We start from the raw sequence: 24,865 nt of genomic DNA, 5'->3' as shown, positions 1-24,865 counted from the left end.
TAGTTTTTTCTTAATGGGTCCCAATTTCTGGAATGAAGAATTGTGCCAAAAGCACATTACACTCTAATCTATATCTACTGCTGAGGCAGAAGGAAAGCGATGAACAAAAGCCAAAATCTTTACTGGTTTTGGAATCTTGGCCAATTTTCACTGCATGTCTTCTAAGCACCACCACTTTTTGCTTTCTATTTTAATAAATGATCTGGTTAAGATTTTTACGTTTTTCAACGGACCAAAACATTATGATTCATATTATCAACCTTGGCTATTCTAAGCCACTATTCTTTTTATATGGTAGTTCTTACAACTCTACCATCAATCTTCAGCTGGGCCAAGTCCACACATTGGCAACCCTTATTAAGTATTAAATCCCTTTGGTGTAAGAGTTGCAAGAGTAACAAAATAGCCACCCAGTCACATAATAGGCTCCTTATCTTTTGCAAAACAAATGCTGGATTTTGATAGTTACAATCCTATACATACAGTAGTTACCTAAAATGAAGTGAACTTGATGGAAATTACTTTTGAGCGAACATGTGTAGAGTTGATGGTAAAGATGCCCTTGCTTGTCTTCTCAAGCCTGTGCCATCTGGCTCTATTGGTTCTGCAGTAAATTCCTTCAGTTTGTGTGTATATAAGTATTTTGTATATTACATATAAGTGGGGGGCTGGACTGTAGAGGCTGATTTGGCTAGGGCGGTGGAGAGATTACCCTGAATGATAGCAGAACCTTCCCATTCCTTCCAAACCTATGATCAGGAACAATCATTTTCATCTCCTACCCCTGGAATCACCATGAATTTGCGTACCGTGTAAAATGCATGTATATGGTACTGGATCTCTTGAATATGAATATAAACAAAGAGCGACCAAGAGTCACCCAGTACTGCTCTGCAACCTCTAAACATTGTGTGTGGATGTGATGTGATGACTGGTGTCACAGAATTGTAGAGTTGGAAGGGACCCTAAGGGCCATCTACTTCAACCACCTGCACTGTAGGAAGTTTCTCCCCAGTGTAGGGGTTGAACCCACGACCCTGAGATTAAGAGTCATACGTTCTACCCATTGAGCTATTACCTTGAAAGACATCTGCAGGGGTTGAAAGGTGGGTATAAATTATTTTACAACAATCACCTGAAGGTGTAGAGGGAGTTGCCATAGCCTCATCATAATCTAGGAAGCATTTTATAGCATCACCGTCTTTGGAATCTGGTGACAACAATAACTCTACTATCCTCCAACATTAAACCTCCCATCTCCACCACATTTTAAGTAAAAGGCTAAACCAACCAACCAACCAGTGTCCATTTAGTGCACAGATTAATAGACCTCTCAGCGAGATGTTTTCTAGCCATCTTCTACAGCAGCTTGCAATCCCTTTTGATTTTAGGCAGAGTGAGATTCCACAACAGTAACAAACCAGGACCATTTCAGTTGCCAAGAGGACTTGGACTGTCACAGACAGTGCTATCTATACAAAGCCTGGTCCAACAGCCATTCTTACAAAAGCAGGGCTCTCCTCCACTGGAACGGGGCTCCCACACTCTTTTGATGATTATATTTTGAAAAATTACTGAATATTCTTCAATGGGCAAGAGAGTATGCAGCAGTGGTAGCTGAATGAGCAGCGTCATCAAGAAGTCTGTTGCTTTCAGTAGCCTCTTTTCTTTCCAAACTTCTTGATGCTGCTGCTCCATCAGCCAGAAAATCCATCCATAACTACCAACATTTCTGCAATCAACCATGTAAAAAGGGACACCCCCCATACCTGGTATTCAGCCAGTGACTTAGTATGCTTCTGAAATTAAAAGGGCTAAATTTACTACAGTCATACCTCAGGTTGCGAAAGCTGTGGGTTGTGCGTTTTCGAGTTACGGACGCGCCAAACCCGGAAGTACCGTAACAGTTACTTCCGGATTTCGGTGCTCGCGCACGCGCAGAAGCACCAAAATCGCACTTTGTGCATACGCAGAAGTGCCGAGTCGCGTCGTGCGCGTGTGCAGAGGCGGTGCTGTGGGTTGCAAATGTGCCTCCCACATGGATCACGTTCGCAACTCGAGGTTCCACTGTACTGATACACTCTCCAAAAGAACAAGTTAGCAAATATGAACACCCTCATGCCAACTGTTTTGGAAATGTATAACCTAAAATAAAATCTCAGGGAAAATCCTACTTGCAAGCAGCTTCATCACATCTAAACGCAGGGATCTGGTCAGTCACCAATAAAGTATCAATAATGGTTTTCCCAGACTGCAGGAATCTAAACCTCAAACTAGTAAAGATGAGAGTCACAACTGTGACCTAATAAAAGATGGCAGTGAGAAAGAGGGAAGCACTTTGTACCATTCAACTGAAAATGAGTGGAATGCAATTCTAGTAAATCTTAGCTGATTAGTAATCCTGTCTTATGCTTCTTAGTGGCATTCAGATTCAGCCTTGTGGAGCATTAGCATTATAGTAATCCATTCAACTGGTAAGAATTGAAGTAGGTAACATCAACCGCCAGGAGATTCCAACTTTCTTGAATAGATAGAGGTGACCACGTTCCGCTAGTGAACATCTGTCAAGTGTCCAAGGATGGGACAGACCACAACGGGGGGTGAGCAATCAAAGGCTGGCAAAGAATTAGGAATGCATAGAAACGGACGTCTTCTGGCTACGTAATCCACTTCTAGAAGCTTTCTTCGTGCTCATCTATCAAGGCAACTGGCCCTTTTCCAGCCTGACCGTACCGGAGAAAGGATGAGATGGAAAGGGCTGTCATCTGACCAAATGCACAAATGAGATGGAGATGTTAACATATACCACTATTGACGGTGAAATTGTGCTCCGTTTCCTTGGTTAGCGTGCAACAAGATGGAAAAATGGTGTTATCTCGTTGGATTTCCCAGAGAGGAGCCACTCCATGAAACTTCTAAAGCTGAGCACTTTGGAAGAGCCAACTAATAGAAATGATTATGGCTGAGGAATAAAGGAATTGCCTGGTGGACCCTTGAACAGTTAACACATGCAACTTTTCAAATGGCCACAACAATGAAGTCATCTGGTTGGCTGTTAAGGTTACATTCCATCTGGACAAGCTCACAGAGCATGGGAGGAGATGCAAAACACAAACCTTCTCATCTTTAGGGGGGCGCCCTCGCTTCCGGGGGCTTTGCTCATACGTTCTCTTCAGAGGGGATTTTGAGCCTCGCTCTGAAGAAACGGAAGACACCCTCTTCTTCGGCTTCCCTTCAGACAAATTGGCTTTGTGTTTCTCTTCTCCCACTGACTGCTTGCCCCTCTCTTCACTCGAATTCCGCCGATTCTTCTCTTCGGTGGAGTTATGAGAAGCCTGAGAGATTACAGAACAGAGAGGATGAGGAAAAGAAGGGGCATGAGCTGGCATGGATTTTGTTGTCCCCAAAGTCACAAAATCCAAACATGAGTTTTGCCAGATATCCGAAGAATGCCAAGGACCCTGAACTCAGGGTTTTAGCAGGTTCAAGATACTATTTAGAACAGACAAGGAGAGGCAAAGCACAGCTGTGTGCAGACACCTACTTTATAAGGGGGAAAAAGTTCTAACTCCAGAGTGCATAGCAAACACATTCCAACGCTGTAAGGAGATCCAGCCGATCCTTTTGTCACTGTTCACTTTAAGGGAGTCAGAGAGGTGACAGAATTGTGAAACTTAACTGCTTTACAACTTTAAATGTGACCCTAATCACTGTTCCATAGTATAATTCTCGAGACATTGTCTGTCACACCTACCTGGCAATGAAGTAAAAACGGAAGCATTTCATTCATTATTCCAGGGAACGGTGTCAGGAGGCAAAACTAAATGAAAGGACACTCACCTGGTCCTTGCCTTTGCCTTTTTTGAGGAATTCTTCCACAGCATCCACAGCTTGCTGGAACCTCTTGCCTTTGTTAATTTTGATCATTTCCTCTTTGTGGGCATGATAAGGCTTCAGCTGCTCCACTTTAATCCAAGCACTAATAAAAGAGAAATCAAAATGGTATTTTCAGTCATATCACTCCCAGAGGTAATTGGCAGCCCTTCCAAGCAAGATGTGTGGATAAAACCTGAATACTTTGTCCCCCCACCCCCGTATTCCAAAAGCCTTCCTTGGAAGTGGCATACTACCTAGCGCCAACAGCAAATCCTCTTCTTAGCTAACTTTATACTGCTTCAGTTATCTGTAAGCATTCCCTCCCATACCTCCTCAATTAGTGGTGAACCCAAGGTGCTGAAAAAGCAGTTTACTTGTTAACAAACCACATCTCAAACATGTTTGTGTCTGATGTTTTTCAAGCAGAATAGTTCTTCCTCAGATGCCACTGCTGGTTTTCAATGTGAGAGTGTCTTCTGTGTTCAAGGAAATCACTAGTGAAGTCACTTCCGACTAAGAGCTCTTTTGCTTATAATGAATTGGGTAAATTAAGCTATTAAGCCCCTTCATGGATCACTGCCTTGCCATAGCGAAGGGGCTTGAATAACTCGGAGAAGCTATGAGCTATGCCATGCAGGGCCACCCAAGATGGACAGGTCATAGTGGAGAGTTTTGACCAAACGTGATCCACCTGGAGCAGGAACCGGCAAGCCACTCCAGTATCCCTGCCAAGAAAACTCCATGGACAAAGACAAAAGGCATATAAAAGTTATGACGCTGGAAGATGAGCCCCTCAGGTCGGAAGGAGTCCAACATGCTACTGAGGAAGAGTGGAGGACAAGTACAAGTAGATTCAGAGCTGATGAAGCGGCTGGGCCGAAAGGACGCTCAGTTGCGGATATGCCTGGAAGCAAAAGGAAAGTCCAATGCTGTAAAGAAAAATATTGCATAGGAACCTGGAATGTAAGAACCATGAACCTTGGTAAGTTGGACGTGGCCAAAAATGAGATGGCAAGAATAAATATTGACATCCTGGGCATCGGTGAACTAATATGGACGGGAATGGGCGAATTCAGTTCGGATGACCATCATATCTACTACTGTGGGCAAGAATCCCGTAAAAGAAATGGAGTGGCCCTCATAGTCAACAAAAGAGTGGCAAATGCTGTATTGGGATGCAATCTCAAAAACGATAGAATGATCTTGATACGAATCCAAGGCAGACCTTTTAACATCACAGTAATCCAAGTTTATGCACCAACCACTTCTATGAAGTTGACCAATTCTATGAAGACTTACAACACACCTTATAGAATTGACACAAAAGAAGGATGTTCTTCTCATTATAGGGGATTGGAATGCTAAAGTAGGGAGTCAAGAGATAAAAGGAACAACTGGCAAGTTTGGCCTTGGAGTTCAAAACAAAGCAGGGCAAGGGCTAATAGAGTTCTGCCAAGAGAACAAGCTGGTCATCACAAACACTCTTTTCCAACAACACAAGAGACGACTCTACACATGGACATCACCAGATGGGCAGCATCGAAATCAGATTGATAATATTCTCTGCAGCCAAAGATGGAGAAGCTCTATACAGTCAGCAAAAACAAGACCTGGAGCGGACTGTGGCTCAGATCATCAGCTTCTTATAGCAAAATTCAAGCTTAAACTGAAAAATGTAGGAAAAACCACTGGGCCAGTAAGATACAATCTAAGTCAAATCCCTTATGAATACACAGTGGAAGTGAGGAACAGGTTTAAGGATTTAGATTTGGTGGACAGAGTGCCTGAAGAACTATGGATGGAGGCTCGCAACATTATAAAGGAGGCAGCAACGAAAACCATCCCAATGAAAAGGAAATGCAAGAAAGCAAAGTGGCTGTCTAACGAGGCCTTACAAATAGCGGAGGAGAGAAGGCAAGCAAAATGCGAGGGAGATAGTGAAAGATACAGGAAATTGAATGCAGATTTCCAAAAAATAGCAAGGAGAGACAAGAAGGCCTTCTTAAACGAGCAATGCAAAGAAATAGAGGAAAACAACATAATGGGAAGAACCAGAGATCTGTTCAAGAAAATTGGAGATATGAAAGGGACATTTCGTACAAAGATTACCATAATAAAGGACAAAAGTGGTAAGGACCTAACAGAAGCAGAAGACATCAAGAAGAGGTGGCAAGAATACACAGAGGAATTATACCAGAAAGATATGGATGTCTCGTACACCCCAGGTAGTGTGGTTGCTGACCTTGAGCCAGACATCCTGGAGAGTGAAGTCAAATGGGCCTTAGAAAGCACTGCAAATAACAAGGCCAGTGGAAGTGATGGTATTCCAGCTGAACTACTTAAAATTTTAAAAGATGATGCTGTTAAGGTGCTACACTCAATATGCCAGCAAGTTTGGAAAAATCAGCAGTGGCCAGAGGATTGGAGAAGATCAGTCTACATCCCAATCCCAAAGAAGGGCAGTGCCAAAGAATGCTCCAACTACCGCACAATTGCACTCATTTCACACGCTAGCAAGGTTATGCTTAAAATTCTACAAGGAAGGCTCAAGCAGTATATGGACCAAGAACTCCCAGAAGCGCAAGCTTGATTTAGAAGAGGCAGAGGAACCAGAGACCAAATTGCAAACATGCGCTGGATTATGGAGAAAGCTAGAGAGTTCCAGAAAGACATCTACTTTTGCTTCATTGACTATGCAAAAGCCTTTGACTGTGTCGACCACAGCAAACTATGGCAAGCTCTTAAAGAAATGGGAGTGCCTGATCACCTCATCTGTCTCCTGAGAAATCTCTATGTGGGACAAGAAGCTACAGTTAGAACTGGATATGGAACAACTGATTGGTTCAAAATTGGGGAAGGAGTACGGCAAGGCTGTATATTGTCTCCCTGCTTATTTAACTTATATGCAGAATTCATCATTCGAAAGGCTGGGCTGGATGAATCCCAAGCCGGAATTAAGATTGCCGGAAGAAATATCAACAACCTCAGATATGCAGATGACACAACCTCGATGGCAGAAAGTGAGGAGGAATTAAAGAACCTTTTAATGAGGGTGAAAGAGGAGAGCACAAAATATGGTCTGAAGCTCAACATCAAAAAAACAAAGATCATGGCCACTGGTCCCATCACCTCCTGGCAAATAGAAGGGGAAGAAATGGAGGCAGTGAGAGCTTTTACTTTCTTGGGCTCCATGATCACTGCAGATGGTGACAGCAGTCACGAAATTAAAAGACGCCTGCTCCTTGGGAGAAAGGCGATGGCAAACCTAGACAGCATCTTAAAAAGCAGAGACATCACCTTGCCAACAAAGGTCTGTATAGTTAAAGCCATGGTTTTCCCAGTAGTGATGTATGGAAGTGAGAGCTGGACCAAGCCTCCTAAGGAAGTGGCGGGGGGGGGGGGGGAGGCTGCCGGCAAAGCGGTGCAGCTTCCCCCCCGCAGGAAGCAGCGCGGGAGCGCAGGGCAGCGGTGTGCAGCCCACCTACCCACCGTTGCCCAGGCCTAGAGGTAACTCAATTATGCATCAAGGAAAGCTGTATGAATGGCACCTGTCTGCTTATTTTGAAAAAGGGAACTATGGGGAAGAATAGGAAGGCAAGCATAGCACTAAAGCTGTATATCTAACTCTGAATGTCTTATTCAGCAAACCCTCAAGAGTTAAGATTTCTCAAGATTCACAGTTGCATACTTTCAAGAATATTTCTATTAGAAACTTGCCTTTAAAAATAAATAAAAAGGAAGTTGAATTGTGAGGCAACAGTTTGCAATCAAATTGCACACATAAACAGAGTTTCAGCAGCAATATATGAATTTACCTGCCTCACCCTGACATCGTGTATGACATCACATTCAGGGCAGGTGGCTCTGGCTTGGCTAAAATGGTCTCTCAAGCCAAAAGGAGAGGCTTGGTGAACATAACTGGGCCGATAAGCCATAGCTATTACTTGGTTAAATATTTATGCATCAATTTTTTTTAAAAAAGGTCAACCGTGACTATTCAGTTTCTTCCTAGAAGCCTACAATCAGGTGTTTTAGGGAGATATACACTATAAAAACATGCATACTGACTTCTTCCTGTTTCTGACAGGAGAGGAAGGTTGTTCAACCAAAAACAGCACAAAAGAGTCACTTGGGAAGTCCTCCATTGTGAAGTCTTGTGAAATGCACATAGCACACATAGGCATACCAGCACAATATGCCAGAAACTCTCTCCTAGATGAACAAATTTTCTGCATCTGGCAAGACCTACAGTTTTAAGTCGTATTCCCAAATGGCTCTATAATATGATGTTCCTAATCATACATAGAGAGCTGGTGTGGTGTAGTAGCCAAGAGGTTAAAATACGTCAGGGTGACCCAGGTTCAAGCTTTACCTCTACCATGAATCTCAGCCTCCCCCGACTATTTGCACTTTGGGGGTAATACTGATCTACCTTACAGGGTGTCTGTTAAAGATAATGCACGTAAAGTACTTTGAGTGGTGAAAAACATCATATAGTTTTTGTTTAGGGAAGTTTTTAATGTTTGATGTTTTCTCGTGTTTTTAATATTCTGTTGGGAGCCACCCAGAGTGGCTGGGGAGGCCCGGCCAGATGGGCAGGGTATAAGTAACAAATTTATTATTATTATTAGTTGTATTGTTGCAAATATTATACAAATGAGCTGTAAATTAGTTTGTCAGAAGGTAGATTGCGTTTTTTCCTTGACTACTTCAGGTTTATGTTGTTTTTCCTCAAAAGTATGGGTGGAGAGCCCTTGCCTGAATGCTGCTTCATTACTGGAGGTATTGCTTTGTTTCCATTACAGAAACTGGAGGAGATAACCAGGATTAACAGAGCATTATCACACTTTGTCAGATGGTAACTAAATTCCCACTTAAAGTGAATGACTGTGACTCAAAGGCTCACCCCAGGATTAGACACAGATCACAAAGGGCCCATTTCACTGAATGGGGTTTTTTTTCAAAAAAAAAAAAAATTTTTTTTTTAAATCCCACTCTTATCCCAGTTATGTGATAAGAATAAATTCTGCATCATAGAAATTCTTATTTTTTATTTAATAATTTTATATACTGCCCTTCAGCCAAAGATGACAGGACAGTTTAAAGTATAAATGTACTTTGCATCAACTCTCCTGTTTCTATAAACAGGAGGGCTAGAAACGTACTTTGCTTGCCTCAGAAAACTATTTTTTTGCAATACAATATTCTATGCCCCCCTCAAATTGCAGAACACAGAGCCCTGCTTATATCTTGCCTTTCCCTTATACATAAGATGTAGCCTGTACTTGAATGAAATATCCACTGCTCAGCAGACAGAAATCATTCAACAGGACATGATTAATACATTCCTCAGGGCTTGCTCTTTAGCCAACCTCCTCCACCGAATTATATTATAAACTACATGCCATACTGCTATTTGGTTTGGTTTGGTACATCAACGTTTTCATTTGCAATCTGTTCATTAATCTATTGCTGGAACTAAACAGCATTCCAGACCATTCGACCCACTTTTCAAATGTTTCCACTGCAAATAAAAACATACTGCAGTTTGTCCCTTCTCCTTTTTTGTTCCCATCTCATGATGTTGTATTACTTCCTACCTGCACTTCACCATAAGCTCCCATAGCAGGTTACAACAATATAAAAATGTAAGGTTAAAACCAGTTTAAAGAATTTACAAAAAATGGAACTACCTAAGGGTGAGGAATAGCAACAGCCTTGAAGCACTGACAGGTACGCCCCAATTATTAGAGGACATATACCTGGCTAGAAAATAAGCACTCTCTCATGTGGCACTGTCAGTCCAAATATTTAAACTTCAGAAAAAGAAAAAGCAAGTATAAAGGAGGAGTTTATGCTGTTGTCTAAAGCATAATGTGTTGAATACTGACACAATGGCCCAGTTTTTAAATAAAATTATCATATGTGGGTGCTTACAGCATCAGATCATTGGTCCATATATGTCAGTAGAAATACTTTGTATAAGTGCAATCTGCAACAAAATGTAGCAACTTTTTGTTCACTCCCCTTTACATTTCTCCTTCCACATGGTTATCAGGTTTTTATTTTTCCTCCTTCAACATTTTGTATCATTGAATTCTTATGGGGATGTTCAGGGGATTTCCCAAACCCCTTTGTTGTTGTTTTCCACTGAAGATTACTGAGCACCCGCAAACCTCTACTGTATCTTGAATCTGCTAATACCTCTCTCTTGTACGTGGTTGATGCAGTTTGGGCTCCAGCTCCTCAAGCACGGGAAGACTTGAAGCAGAAACAGAGGGATGGATGATTATGATACAATATAGAAGGTTCTCCTGGGATTGTTCACGCAGTTCCCAATGGGCTGTGCAGACCAAACTGTTTGCAAAATCCACCATGAGGCAAATGCCTGAACCCTTCCCTTGGTTCTCTGTACATGCCACAGAGGTCCCTCTTTACTTCCTGCTCCACTTGTTTATGGAACCCAGAAGTTTGAATTTTGCAAATGAAGATGGTCAAAAATGCCTGCCTTTGATGGGGGTGGGGAGAGAATGAACTAGACTGCTTTTCAGTTTTTTTTTTACACCAACCAGTTTCTTCCTATTTCACTGGACATCACTGATATCAACTGCAACAATATTCAACATGCAAGTCTGACTTTCAAATTAACAAACCGTACATTAAACCTGCAGCCCTCCAGGTATTACTTGATTAGAATGCCCATCATCCCTGACCACTGGTCATGCTAGCTGGGCTGATGGGAGCTGAAGTCCAACATCTGGAGGGCCACAGGTTCCCCAGCCTTGATATAAATCTCAATGCCAACTACATGCTGTCAAGTTCTTCCTAATGCAGGGAATGTGGATGTGTGTTAAACTGTCTAAAAAAAGCTATGGACATTTCTGATGCCTAGGTAAGCTGGTACATCAGCTTCTTCAGCCTTGACCAGCACATAGGCTCTAGAGGTTTCTGCTGCTAGCTGATAAATTAAGACTATTTTTACTGGTCATGAAATTGCACTGTGCCAGCTTTCCTACAAAGGCTCTAAAGTTTAAAAATAGATCCCCCTGGCAGAAAAGAAGTGGGTACATACTGATCTTCAGTCCCAAAAAACTTCACAAAGAAGCACTTCTTCCCACGAGGCTTCTTCAGGTCCTTAGGCGGGTTAACAATCTGAGAGAGAAACATAGGAAGCCACAATTAGAGGTAATAAAAACGGAACTTTTTAAACATTCTCCACACACCCCGCTCCAAAATCTTTGCATGCATTGGTAAAAACTGTTGTGAAACAAGATTATTTTTTTTTTGGGGGGGGGAGATACCTTGTAACTAAAGGTATATTCACGCCAGAAAAAGAAGGCCCATATTCCTGAGTGCAGTGCTACTCTTAAAACTTTGGGCTAAGCTTATTACAAAAATGCATGTAACATGTTTTTACAGGTATATGTAAAAATATCTCATTCTGAGATTTTTCTGGAAATCAATTATGTCAAACTACTTGTGTAACACGTTTTAGGACTCTGGGTCACTGGGTTGTACCCTAACAACTTGCACCACTCATGTCAATCAACGAGCAAATGAGGCTATCTGTGTATTATGCTGTTGACAGCATGATGCCTCGCAATCACGCCAGTTACGCTGATATAGACTAAGTTTAGATGGTAATTCTGCAACAGGCTTTGCATAGTTAAGTACACCATACACAACACAGGATCAGGACAGACTGTAATTATCCCTACAGTAACAAACTGATTGCAAGGTAAATGCTACAAAAGCACCAGCTTTTCAGGAGATAAATCCAGACATTTGTCACACTCGTCAATCATTTATCTGAGCGAATGGAAATAATTAAACACTGTACTAATCGGTGATATATCAAATAATGAAATAAAGTAATTGCAGTAACTGTGCCTTTGATTCTAGCAGACACAGATACTGAATTGATATTGAAATGCCCACACTGACCTCCTCCTACTAAAATTTTGCTAAGATCTTCCATTCTTTTATAGACAGCAGAACTGTGAGAGGGCAGAGAATGAAAAACAGGCTGACAGTTGCCATTGAGGCAACTCCTTTTCACCGGCCTGGCTGAACCGATTAATCTCTACAGGGCCCCCAAGGGCCTGCCCCCAGCAACTGCAGGCCAGGTCAACTATGTGTGATTCTACCAGCATGGCATCTCTTAGCATAACTTCATGGAACTTCTGGTGGATATTTAGGCCTAAATCTGGAGCTTTTACAACTAAATCCTTAGCCTTCAAAATTTTCCTTTGGCTGTTATTCATTGTCATTTGAGTGAAAGTCCCACTGAACACAAATGGGACTTATTTCATTCACAAGATCTGATTGCACATTTTATTTGAGGGTGGTGTCAGGGTTTATTTATGAAGAAAGGGAAAGCAGTTTTTCAGAAAGACAGAAAAAGGATTAAGTAGCTACATCCAGGAATACAACAGATTAAAAAACCCACCTAAACTGGTCTAGATTCACTTTGGTTTATGTAACATGCTGTGGGTCAACTGATAACTGCAGGAAATGTAGATCTACACATTGCATTTGACATTAAGAAAAATATGTTACCCCAACAAAGAGAACACCAAAAAGTAAGTGAAGTGCACACTAGAACTCACCTTTCCTGGCCAAGGAGGGTATCGGCCCAGCTTCCCCCTATAGAAAAAACAGAAGTCAGCCAATGGCTATGACAAACAGCAGCAACTCTTCAACATTCTTCACTTACACAGTACTATTAGAAAAGAAAACTGAGAGCAATTGGGGGGGGGGGGGAGTATGAATCCAGAACAATATTCTTCCATGGATGCTAAAGAATGTCCCCTTCCCTGGAACTGAGGCAAAATCTCGCTAGTATCTTCTTTTGTGCATGTTCCCAAGCATAGCAAGTTGACTTACAAACATATCCAGACACATTTGCTGGACTGCCTGCAAAATCAGTCTTTTTTTAATCATCAAATTTCCCAGCTTCTTCACCTGAAGAGAATTCTTTTTTGCCACAGGCATTCAGGTCAGTGGCTATTTACAATCCTTGTGACAAGCCTCCCAAGGGCAGATGTCAGTAGGACAAATAAAGCAACCAGAAAAATAAAGCAACCAGAAACATGCTTGGTTTCCCTAAATTTCAACTACCCCTTTTCATTTCTCCTGCATAAATTGGTTGCATGCATGTTTAGCTTGCAACAAGTACAGATTGCCTCAGGAAAAAACCAGGTTGAATCTCATAAATGTACTATCCATCGAATCCCAGATCAAAGCCAGCAATTCCTTAAATGCACCACTTTTCAAATTAAAATAGTATCTCTTGGGTCCCACAATATCTGAAGAGCCCAGATCCAAGGACTGTTCACATCTGACTGTTTCCTCACAAAGAGAGCTGCCATACATGGAATAACATTGACACCTATCTACATGATTATATATGAAAACTGAGCTCCCTGGAACACATGGTCTCATCTAAACACGTATTCATGACAAAAGACAGGCATGTGAGTTTCAAGTTTACAGCTTACAAAATTCTCTACACACACCATGTTGTACTCCTTAGAGATACAGGTGTTCATGTTATGCCCCATCAATTTTCTTTCATCACTAAAACCGTTAAATCACTTCCCCACAGAAAATGAAGGGGGGGAAACAGATTACATATGCTCACAGTATCACTAGACCCTTAGCTTAGGTAGGGTGAATGGTTTTATAAATCTTCCATTGTCACAGAACAGAAATGGTTTAAAGTTAAGATTCTACAAACAATAAAATATGAGCTAACATATAAGAAGCCAATGTTGTGCCTTCCAGATGTTATTGGACAATGGACGCTAATTCCCAACATTTCTGACCTTTGGCTGTGGTGGTTGGGGCTGATGGAATTGGGAGTTCAATGACATCTTAAGTGCAACACACTGGTGACCCCTGCCTGGAGGTCAACTGGGAAAAGTACTTAGAAAACAGGTTTTTAAAGGGTAGCGTTCAACTAAATTTTACTCAGAGTAGACTCACTGAAACTAATAGGCCCAACTTAATGACATTAATTAATTTAAAAGGATCTACTCTGACTAAAACTTTGTTGACTACCACCCCAAACCTCTGCATTTTATTTTAGGCAATACAGTGGTACCTCGGGTTACAGACGCTTCAGGATGAGAACAGAAATCGTGCAGCAGCAGTGGGAGGCCCCATTAGCTAAAGTGGTGCACAGCAGTCCCTCCAGTTTCTAAAAGGTTGGCTTTCCTCAATAGAGTGGTACCCCGGGTTACAGATGCTTCAGGTTACAGAAACCCAAAAATAGTACCTCGGGTTAAGAACTTTGCTTCAGGATGAGAACAAAAATCACGCAGCAGCAGTGGGAGGCCCCATTAGCTAAAGTGGTGCTTCAGGTTAAGAACGGACCTCCAGAACGAATTCTTCTGGAGGTACCAGAATCCGAGGTACCACTGTATACCTGTCTGATTCCCCCCTGTCTGATTCCCCACCCCACCCCCCTTGGGGGAAAAGGTTATCTGCAACATTTCCTGACTTTTTTTTACTAGGACACATTTAAGAGAATAGCCCTAAAAATCTAAGTTTGTTTCAGGCTGGTCAAAGAATGTGCATTTTCATTAGCTTCATGTATTGAGGTTCACGTTAATGCTGCTAAATATGGAAACCTAATGATTTTCTCATGAAAGAATGTGCTGCAGTCACTTTTAAGTAACTTATTCTGAATTGTTCATGCAACTACTTTACATGGAAGGGAAATGGAGGGCACACAGCAGTAAGGTACCTCAAATGCTGGAACTTGTCAGAACTAAAGGGGCGCAGGATGTGTTTTGCCCTAGCTATTATATGCCAATAGTTGACTGTCTGATTGCTATACCATTTCTAATAATAGTCCAAGTGGAGAAAATGTTGGTGTATAATGTACAATTGATTGAAAGACCAAGTCTCAGAGGTCCAGGTGCTATGTTTTTACTTGAGTACAATCTGAAAAACAGGTTTTGCACACTTCGCAATGTCTATTCAGCTTCTTTTCCATGATGCTTCCACAAATCATGTTAATATCTTGTGGATCTTTTTCAGTGGTTCCAAACCTTCTAGGGCCCAAGTTGGGCAAAGAATATGAAGGGTTTTGCCTCAACCTTTTACACAAACCAAATTTTGGGAAGAATTTTTAACACAAGGAATGGAGGGTTGTCTAGAAAAATAATAATGCAGAGATTAAGTAATCACCTAAGGTAACCACAAAACACTGCAATAATGGTCCTGATTTTGTAGTCTACTAGATAATATACATAAATATGGTTTCCAATGAATGTTATTCACAATATCGAGGCCATTGCTTATATTTATGTTGCCTTTCCTTGCCGTCTACAAAATCCATGTAAAACAACTTATCATAAAGCTCATTTTAAATTCATATAGTTTAACACAGTGTTCTCCAACCTTGGGCCTCCATCTGCTTTTGGACTACAATTCCCATCATCCTTGACCACTGGTCTTGCTAGCGAGGGATGATGGGAGTTGTAGTCCAAAAACAGCTGGAGGCCCAAGGTTGGGGAACACAAGATGCATAGTCCTTGACTTAAGGCCTGTTTATCTCAGTTTAGATTAAACCAGCACAGGCAAGCCATACTGCTAAGCTCTATCAAAATAGTCTGTTTCCATGACTCCACAGGCTTGTTTACAAAAAAAGAAAGAAAAAGCAATAGTGTAACTTGGGCTTAGACTGCAAGAGATAATAGACTGCACAGATCATTATATGCTAAAAGATATAGGCTTGGGACTAGAATGTGCCTTGTGTTTGCAGTAGAGGATGAGTGCCTATGGAGGCTCCCCCCAAAGGGGGGGGGAGGGGAGCAGAAATATATTAGCTGATTCCTCTTCCCCCTCCTGCAGTTCCTCTGATACAGTTGCCAACGTTCCTTTTGGAGCAGATTTTCAGGGGACCCAGGGCGAGGAAGAAGTAAATGATAGAAATCACTTTCCCCCCTTCCTACAGCAGGAGCATCCAGTGCCTTGACTTGACTCGACTCACAGGAACTCTGGATCCTGTCCATACTGTATAAAATACTAAATAATAAAATAATTTACGTTTCTTGCAATATGAAACACCTGGGGATCCACTGCCAACCCAAAGCTTAAGCTCTCTCACACACAATCATATTTCTAAGCAATAGTTTGCAGAGCTTTGGTGACAGTTTGCACACTTAGCCATCATAAGACAAGTTAAAAACACCATGGTAGGTCAAGGTGAAAATAGCTAGTCCACACAGGAGAAAGACTAATAGGCATGGTTGGGTGGGGGGAAAGGATTTCCAGTAATTAGATGGCAGATTCAAATTAAGCAGCAAGTCCTAAAGAATGGGGAAATTTCGTAATTCTTAGCCTAGACCAGTGTTTCTCAAACTTGGGTCTTAACTGTTGTTGGTACTAGAAGTCTCATCATCCCTGACCACTAGTCCTGCCAGCTAGGGAGTTGTAGTCCAACAACAGCTGGCAACCCAAGTTTGAGAAACACTGGCCTAGATGATCAGGCCCCTCATATTTTTCAAATTCTACCAGCAGTTATTGGTCAAGCTGTGCACTTTAAGGCTGCTTGGAACCTGAAGTTAACAACTAAGATAGGCTAAATGCACTGGATTAGACAAACATCATACTTTATTACCATTTGAGAAGCAGTGATGCGGGTTTTCCAGATAATTTTTAGTTAGAAAAATATTGATGCTTTAAACAGAGCATAATTTGATTCTGAATATTTGACTTCAACTAAATATAAACACACTTGCAGCCCCAAGTTTATATGGATTTTAGGTTTGGCTTTGATTTTAACTGCACAGCCAATCTGATGAATTCATGTTTGGTTTGTATTTGTATTTTACCTATTTACAAAATAAAATGTACTCTCTTCCTTTTTCTAAGATCACATGAAAAACATTTAATTACAACTTTGAAACTGCCATGCAGAAAACATGTTTGTCTAATGTTACACTGTCATCAACTAATGAATTTTACAAAGCAATGAATTTTTAGAAATGAAAATATTTCAGCCCTACATCACTGCTGAGAAGTGAAACTGACACAGATACTTACACCTCCTAGACAATTCAATATTATACAATATGTAGATGGAAGTCTTGTAATCCAAATCTTGCTATGGTTTCATTCATTATTAAAAACTGGTCCAACCCTGATGACACCCGTGAATACATGATTAAATAGGTAACAATAAAAAACATGCAACAAAATAGCCAACCGGCAGTCAGCAACATTCAAGCTTAATTTAAAAAAAACCCTCAAGAAAAAATGCAGATTCGGGGTTAGATATGAAAGGTGTATATAGGTACATAAAAATATGGAGTCTTTTTTTTATAGGGAGGTCTCATACAGGAATCTACAAGTTTTAGCTGGTGGTCTTAGCCAGCTGTTACTTGCAGATGACCAATGACTTTTTCCATGACACCCAACAAAAAAAGCAGCTCAGGAGAGAAAATGTGTCAGTTTCTCACTGCTTTTCAGTACCTTCAAAGTGTAACACAAAGAGTTATGATGCTTCCAAGTGTATGAAAACACCAACCCAAAGTGAGCAGCTGGCCCCTTCCCTCAAATCTTCTGTACAAGTGCTGGGAGATTTGAGGGAAGGGCAGGTCTGTATTTCCTGCTTGGCACAAAACAAGCCCCCCTGCCACCATAATGCAGGGGAAGAGGACTAAGGGATTACTTTCCCTTTTATACAAAACTTATTGAGAAGCAATTTTGCCCCAACAAAATATAAAAAGCTGGTGGGAATTAAATTGGGATACAAACATTGAAGAAGATAAATAGAATTTTTTATGGACCAAAGCACCATATAAATATGTCAGCAAAACCTAGGGAGTATTCACTAAAAACTGCATGGGTGTTATTTTAACACTGAGATGCCTATCTTATACACAGCTCAATAGTTCTCTGTTGTGTTGCAGAGGATGCCAATTTATAGGTACATACCAACATATGTGTTGGGAATGTCCACAAAAAGTAGAATGTTGGAATAAAGTTTTTAAAAAGTTATCTCAGATTATAGTTCAGACAATTCCAGTAACACCAGCATTAGCCTTACTTAATTTATATATTCCAAATATGGACAAAATAGGAAGGGATTAATAACACAATTATTAACAGCAACTAGAACGGTAATAGCCAGAACTTGGAAAATCTTTAATTTAATGAATATTGATCACTGGTATAGTATAGTCTGGGGAACAATGGAAAAGCTGTCGCAAAAATTGAAGGTGGTAAGGGGACAGAGAAACAAGAAGTTTTACAAGGTATGGTGTGATTTTATTAAATATGCAAATAAAATAACACATACATTGCAATATAGCATAGATAAGCAGGTGCTATTCATTAGCTTTCCCATATTACTCTGTGTTTTCTAAGTTGATTTATTGAAGAATTCATTTTAATGGTTTATTGAAATCACCTGATTATTATGTACTGTAAAATAATGTTTAGTATTTTACTTCCCTAGTGATCCATTTTTTGTTAGTCACGTCATGTTTTATTATTTACATTTGTACAAAAAAATGCAGGGGAAAAGATATCATGTGCTGAGATTTGAGTTTGTGGGTGTGCTTTAATTAGATTCACAGTCGCCAACAGCAATTTGGCAAGTGCATTTGTGGAACCCTGACTTCATGCCACTGAAAATTCATCTTCTCCTGCTAGTGTAGGTAGAAGTTGTATCAGAAAGCACAAAGGGAAATGAAAGCAATTACCTTTCTCCTGGTGTTGAAGACAGACCGCAAATGCCCCTTTCCCTTAGGACAGGCTTTTCCAATCTGTTGCCCTCCAGAAGCTGTTGGACTACAATGCCTATCATCCCTGCCAATGCTTACTTCACTGATACTCCTAACACCACTCCTTTTACTGGCTTTGCTGTCCATAAACCAAGAGTGGAGGAACTGTGTGGCCCTCTAGGGGTTACTTGACTACAACTTCCATAATCTATGGCTACTAGCCATGCTGGCTCATAGAAATTAGAGAAGAAGAACGTTGTTCTACAAAGTGAGCACTACACTTTACAGATCCAAAAGTTCAAGCAAGCACCAGTTTTTGAAAGTTTGTCAAGGGTCACATGTAGGGAACATACCTTTCCCCCTACTTTAGTGATATTAACAGCCATTACACAAGTCCCCATGTTAATCTTGGACTATTTACAGGGCTAGGAAACAACATTCCTGCCAATAAGCAAAGCAAAGCAATTAAGGAAGTGCCAAAAGCTGCCGTACTAGACACAAACCTGGAAGCAAAAGACCAAGAATCAACACTGGCATATAAAACAAGCAACAACCAAGTTGATTGTTGTTGTTGTTGTTGTTGTTGTTGTTATTATTATTATTATTATTATTATACACAAGGCTTCAGGTTCCTTTTGACCTGCTCTTTGGGGCTGGCGGGGGGAAGCCCACCACCAGCCCCAAAGAGCAGGCCAGGGAGCAGCGGAAAGTTGCGCAGCGGAGAGGCTGCTGCCATAGTCGCACGTCACCTCTCCAGCTGGGAGAGGGTCGCGGGGGCCTTCTTTAGCCCCACGCGCGGTCTCCCGGCTGGAGAGGTGGCGTGCGGCTAAAGAGGCTCCTGCCATAGCCGCGCGTCACCTCTCCAGCCGGGAGAGGGTTGCGGGGCTATGGCATCTTCGCTCCATAGGACGCACACACATTTCCCCTTCACTTTTGAAGGGGAAAAAGTGCATCCTATACAGCGAAAAATACGGTATATAGCTATTTGTTTCAAAGTTAAAACAAATCTGTTTAAGACCACGATTTAGAAGAAGAATTAGCAGAAATACTAAATAAGACAGTGCTTAATAGAAGTCATTATTAGAGCAAAAAACGATAGGAATATGATTTCTTCGCATGGCAGAGGTATCTGCCAATAAGCCACACTTATATGTAAAGATGAATAAATGCCAGTTTTTCCAGATTCTCAATAGCTGATCCCAAAATTTTACCATTCACCATGTTCTCTTGGGAGCAAAATCTGTGTATTGTAGTTCTGGTGGTATATGACCCATCTTGAGGACACAAAAATAAATTGCTCAGTGGCTCTTGAAATAAGTCATATTGCTCAGACACCACTGCTCAATGAAGACAGGGCTTTAACTACCAGAAGCAGACTCACTACTTGCTTGGCATTCAATGGCCTTGAGCTACTACCCTGGAAAAAACCCAGGCTTCACAGGCCCAGATAAAAATTTCATAAGAGTTAAGTCTTGCTTCCAGTTCTGTATTTGTGCACCAACTCCAGCACAGTCACATATAATTACTGGCTCCTTCTCTTACAAAAGGTGCCCATTACACTGGCAATTCCAGATGATTACCCCATTTGGTACCTCAACCCTAACACAGCTAAGCAATGACACCAACCCTGCATTTAAGCACCGGCCTAGAAACCATAAAGGGACTAATGCACAAAACTGAGTGTATAAAATTCTATGCTAGTGAATGAATGGGCTGGCAGAGAAACAATCAGATGAGGAAAGTGCCCACCCCCAGCACAGAAACACAACAGTTTGCTGCAAGAGTGCGGCCCTCCATCTCTTTTTCGCCAGTCCTCAGAAGGCTAGCAAACATTTTTGCAGACTAGCAATGTTATTTCCAGAGTATCCTCACTGCATTATGTGGGATTTTCAACAATCACTATGTGCTTGTTAATTAAGAACATAATTTGAAGTTCTGGTTTTTGAAAAAAAAACATTTTTGGGCATATAATGAAGAGACAGTCAAGATGTATCAAATAATTTTATGGAACAGCTCCCTTGTGGCTCTTAGTGCATAATATGATTGTGGGAAGTCACAAAGGAGCAGGGAGAAAAGGTTTTGTACTACTCATTGAACAAATTCCAATGTAGCTCAACTTATTTGCCCACTTCTAAACTATGCATTAACAATAGCCACACATTCTGTTGTTATAACATTCTAGAAAGGATCCAAATTTAGAAAGCATTTTTTGCAGAGTAACTACTACACTTCATTATAATTTAAACCTGGTTAGCTGTTGTACTGGGGGCAGGTTCCTCGGTTTTTCAAATAACTCGATTGGACTAAGTAGTGTAAAAAAGGAAAGTATCATTTTGGTAGAGAAGCCATTACACTTTTCATGCTTCCCATTCGTAAAGTGGCTGCATTGGTGATCTATCCCACTAGACGAAATGAGAATAAAAATGAGAACAAAAGCTTGTGAGGACACTACCCAGTGCACACTTACGTGGAAGTATGCTCCCCTAAACTTAGTGGAACTTACTTCAGAGTAAATATCAATAGGATTACAATATAAAACCTGAATTTAAATCCCAGCTCAGCTATGGACTAACTCGGTGGCTTTGGCCAAGTCACTACCTCTCCACTTCAGATCCTGCAAAGAAGAACAGCAGCAACCTGAATCACAGGGTTGCTGTAAAAGTAAAATAAAACAGTAAGACATTTGTACATTAAGTGTGTTATTTAAAATAACTATCACTATTAATAACTGTGTGTGACAACTCTGCTTTAAGTACTCACTGCAATTTACAATGATTTCAACAAGTCAGATTTCAACAATAAACAATAGCTTCCAGAGCAACTCTCACTGAATTTAGTCGGTCCAATTAAAAGGATCACTCATCGAGCCACCTAGAGCTCCATTTATTTAGCAGTAACCTTGATTTGAATTTTCAGAGTACTTTTAATTAATTCATTATCGTACAATTCTAATTACAATCTCTGCTCCATTCCGGAATATGTCAGTGCCATTTTCTCCACAATGAGGTCTAAAAACTAAAACTAAAGGAAAAAAGTAGCTTGCTTAAGGCTTCAGTAAGTTTGATCCTAAGACTTCCTGGCTCACACTGAGTGCTGGCAGGAATTTACCCTTGGCTCCATTTCTAGTACCAAAAGACCAACCCAACTGATGCGGAATATCCCTTCCTCAAGTTTGCCAGCTTACTGAGAATATTAGCACTCACTCCCCTCCCCACAACCAAGTTTGCCTCTTTACCTCAGTTTCTTCCAGTACTAGAAATGCAGAAAACCAGAGGAGGCCCAAACTATTGAAGTTGCTTGTTTAGGAAACTGTAGTGGCCCCCAATATGGCTACATTTAATGGAAGCCATGGGGTGGTGTTTCAGATTTAACTCCTCCCCATCTCCCGACCACCCGGATAATGTTCCTCGTTTTCGTCTTTCTTCTCCGCTCACCCCAAAGCTTACCTTTTTCTGTCTCTTAAAAGTGAACTCCTCTCACTCGCAACATGCCCCAGGCTGCGCCGCCCTTCGAGTCGAGTCGCCCTTCGCCACCTCCAGCAGCCCCCCTACGAAGCGACTTCCTCCCCCCCCCCTTAAAGGTGGCAAATTTCCCCTCTAGGAAGGTGGTCGGGAGGCAAGTCTAGCCCCACATCCCGCCCCAAGTCCTCGCGGGGCTGACTTGCCCGTGCCTCCTCCCACAAGGCGAGTCCGTGTTTGTGCCTGAGGAAGGGGGGGATGTCCCTCCTTCGCAGGGCTCTGCCCACAAACGGCGGCGATGGCCGCCTGCGGGCTTACGGGGCCCAGGCCAGAAGATTCAGCTTTCCCCGTTTCACCCCTTTCTAGAGGGGAGGGGCCCCCCAACCGCCCCGGTGCCACCCCGCAACTCACCACACCAGGTCTCCGAGCCGCAGGTTCACAGGAACAGCAGCCGCAGCCGCAGCCATTTTCCTGACCCGGCCGGCACCGTCGCTGTTGCTGCTGCTGCCGCCGCTGCTACCACCTCCTCCTTCTCCTCCTCTACAGCCGACGGCGCCACACCCCTCCTCAGGCTCCCCCTCCTTCCGCCCCTCAGCAGCCAGAATTGGCAGCGACGACGATCCCTACTGCTATTCCTCTTCCTTCCTTCTCTCTCTCTTGCTCTCTCTCTCCCCCCCACTCTGCCGCAGAGCCTACCGGGACACTGGCTGGCGCGCGCGCAGCACGCACTCCGTCGCCGCCCCCTCCCTCCTTTCCTCAACAGCAGCAGCAATACAAAGACCGACGGGAGGGGAAGAGGAGAGATGGATGGAAAGCGATGCCCTGTAAGATCAGCGCTCTCTCTGATAGGCCGGCCCTTTGCATGTGACGCGGGCGCACTCCGCGCGTGACCTCCCCCCGCCCCTCCTCCTCCTGCTCTGCTTGTCAAAAAGCGAAGAGCGCGAGCGCGTTCCGTTGGCGTCACGTGACGCGGGCCTCGGGGGTTTCCCTCCAACCCGGGCTTGTTGTTTTTCGTTCTCTCCGCCCTGTCCCCTTGCACGTGACTTGAGGGAGCGAGGAATTGGATCCGGCGGCGGCGGCAGTTGCAGCAGTAGCGGCGGCGCTTGCGAGAAGGGTTAGCTGCTGAGGCCGCGTCAACGGTTTGAGGTAGCCGGAGGGAAGGCGGAGAGGTGCCGCGAGGCGAGCTTGGAGTCGAAGAAATGGAGGCGCGCCGGTAAGCGTTGCTTTCGGGTAGAGGGCGGGAAAAGGGACAAACCTCCCCAGGCGCTCCAAAGCGCCTCCCTCGTTACCAGGGGCAACGGGGCCTTCCTTTCGCCACCTCGCCGGCTGGGAATAACCGACACCTTTTCTTTGAACCCCCCGCCCGATTAACCCGGACTTGGAGATGAGCTTCGGCCTTCTCCGCTCTTTCCCCCTAATACATAATGCAGGGGAAATGTGCGCGTGGGTGGGCAGCCCTTGCAGAGTGTTGGAAATTGCCATTTGTGCTTCTGCATTTATTTTGGGTGCATGGAACGGTGGGGAAGAGGGGAATTGGATACCGCGAAGCCTGAACGAGGAGGAGGGGGAATCTTTTCATAGCCTCTTACACGCCACACTCACACACCCCTAGTGAGTTACATCAGTAGCTACTACCTGGGATGTCTGTAAACAAAACCTCCATGTGCTGGAGCAGTCTACGTCAGCGCTAGATGCTGTGGGTAAATAAAGGTGCAGGCGTGTTGGGGGGGGGGGAGGACCGGGGTTCTGCTTTTGTGGGCTTCCTGGAGAAGCTTTCTTGACTGTTTTTGGAAATTGGGAGCGTTGGATCAGACCAGCAGTGGAGGGAACTTGTACGCCTCCAGATTTTCTTGGCCTTTGCACTCCCATCACCCCTCAAAATTATTGGCCATGTTGCTGTGGCTGGTGGGAGTTGGGCCTCAGATTTCCCCACTTTGGGGGTTAAGTAGATATGTCATGATAGATCTTGTACCCTTGCTGGTGTCTTTTGGACAACAGCACAATGGGGCTTCCCTATACTGAGACAGTGTACCTCTGAATACTAGGGGCAAGTCCAGAGGATACAGCCAGGCATCTGATCTATCAGTGTGTGAGAATGTTGAAGCAGGTGGACTTTGTTCAGATCCTGCAAGGCAATTAACCTATTTCTGTGTTCCAAATAACTTTGCACTTGCATTAGTTACATTTCCTTAGTGTCCAGAGTGTGCCACACGTTATTTCAATCATCCTTTTAGTCATAAAACGTGAGCCAGTGGTTTAATCTCTGCATTCCAAATTATGAGGTGGTTCTGGTGAGGTTTGAAGGGTGGGTTGTTCAAAGGCCACCTTCTAAGTTTATATGATTTAAACTTTGGACTTCCCAGCTTTGCTAAGCAGCACATCATGCCAACTTTTCTACCTAAGCTTGAGCTTAGCTTTGCTACAGTGAACCTCACTTAGATAAAGGAGGCAGGTGGGGAGTGACTAAATGCGAGGAAACAATAAAGAAAAATTGGCCTGTTGTTGCCATGGGGACCAGAAGCATGCATTCCATTAACTCTCTGGAAACTGAAATAAGTTCTATAAATAAAGGAATGCTGTATGTGAATGCCTGGGCTCCTTGGATCTCGCAGACCTAATCCTGTTATTGTGCCATTGCACTGACAGGAAAGTGGATGGGTTTTGTTCTAACACTCAATCTGATGCTGTCAAGACAGAGCAGAACAGAGTGTAGTTGTTAGCATCTATCTGTCTGAGAGACAATGGAATGTGTCTCCAGGGGTGAAGTCAAACCACTAGAGAGTCACAGCG

General features: G+C 42.7%; 2 protein-coding genes across 40 annotated transcripts in view; one reads left to right on the top strand and one right to left on the bottom strand.

Annotated features, from left to right (window-relative positions):
* Window positions 1-22,628, bottom strand: part of GLYR1 (glyoxylate reductase 1 homolog) — a 41,333-nt gene extending 18,705 nt beyond the window's left edge. For 17 of the 37 annotated variants that reach the window (XR_014505039.1, XM_083414167.1, XM_083414188.1 and 14 more), the window contains exons 1-5: window positions 22,487-22,628; window positions 12,486-12,522; window positions 10,949-11,028; window positions 3,841-3,979; window positions 3,117-3,335 (exon numbers count right to left, since the gene is read on the bottom strand). Coding sequence is in view for 36 of the 37 variants with exons in the window: in XM_083414167.1 (XP_083270293.1) it covers window positions 3,117-3,335; window positions 3,841-3,979; window positions 10,949-11,028; window positions 12,486-12,522; window positions 22,487-22,542 (531 nt within the window). In the remaining variant the exon portion in view is untranslated. Of the gene's footprint in view, window positions 1-3,116; window positions 3,336-3,840; window positions 3,980-10,948; window positions 11,029-12,485; window positions 12,523-22,063 lie in introns of all 37 variants that reach the window. The other 20 variants (XM_083414176.1, XM_083414181.1, XM_083414179.1 and 17 more) reach the window with 8 other exon arrangements.
* A 519-nt stretch (window positions 22,629-23,147) lies between these two features.
* The window catches only part of UBN1 (ubinuclein 1), a 28,680-nt gene continuing 26,962 nt past the window's right edge, over window positions 23,148-24,865 (top strand). For 2 of the 3 annotated variants that reach the window (XM_083414102.1, XM_083414099.1), the window contains exon 1: window positions 23,148-23,288. The gene's annotated coding sequence lies outside the window, so the exon portion shown is untranslated. Of the gene's footprint in view, window positions 23,289-23,364; window positions 23,687-24,865 lie in introns of those variants that run through there. The other variant, XM_083414100.1, reaches the window with a different exon arrangement.

This window comes from Podarcis tiliguerta, assembly GCF_965153285.1.
Source record: "Podarcis tiliguerta genome assembly, chromosome: 14".
NCBI lineage: Eukaryota > Metazoa > Chordata > Lepidosauria > Squamata > Lacertidae > Podarcis > Podarcis tiliguerta.
The sequence above is the reverse complement of the archived record's forward strand: the minus strand, read 5'-3'. Positions and strand labels throughout refer to the sequence as shown.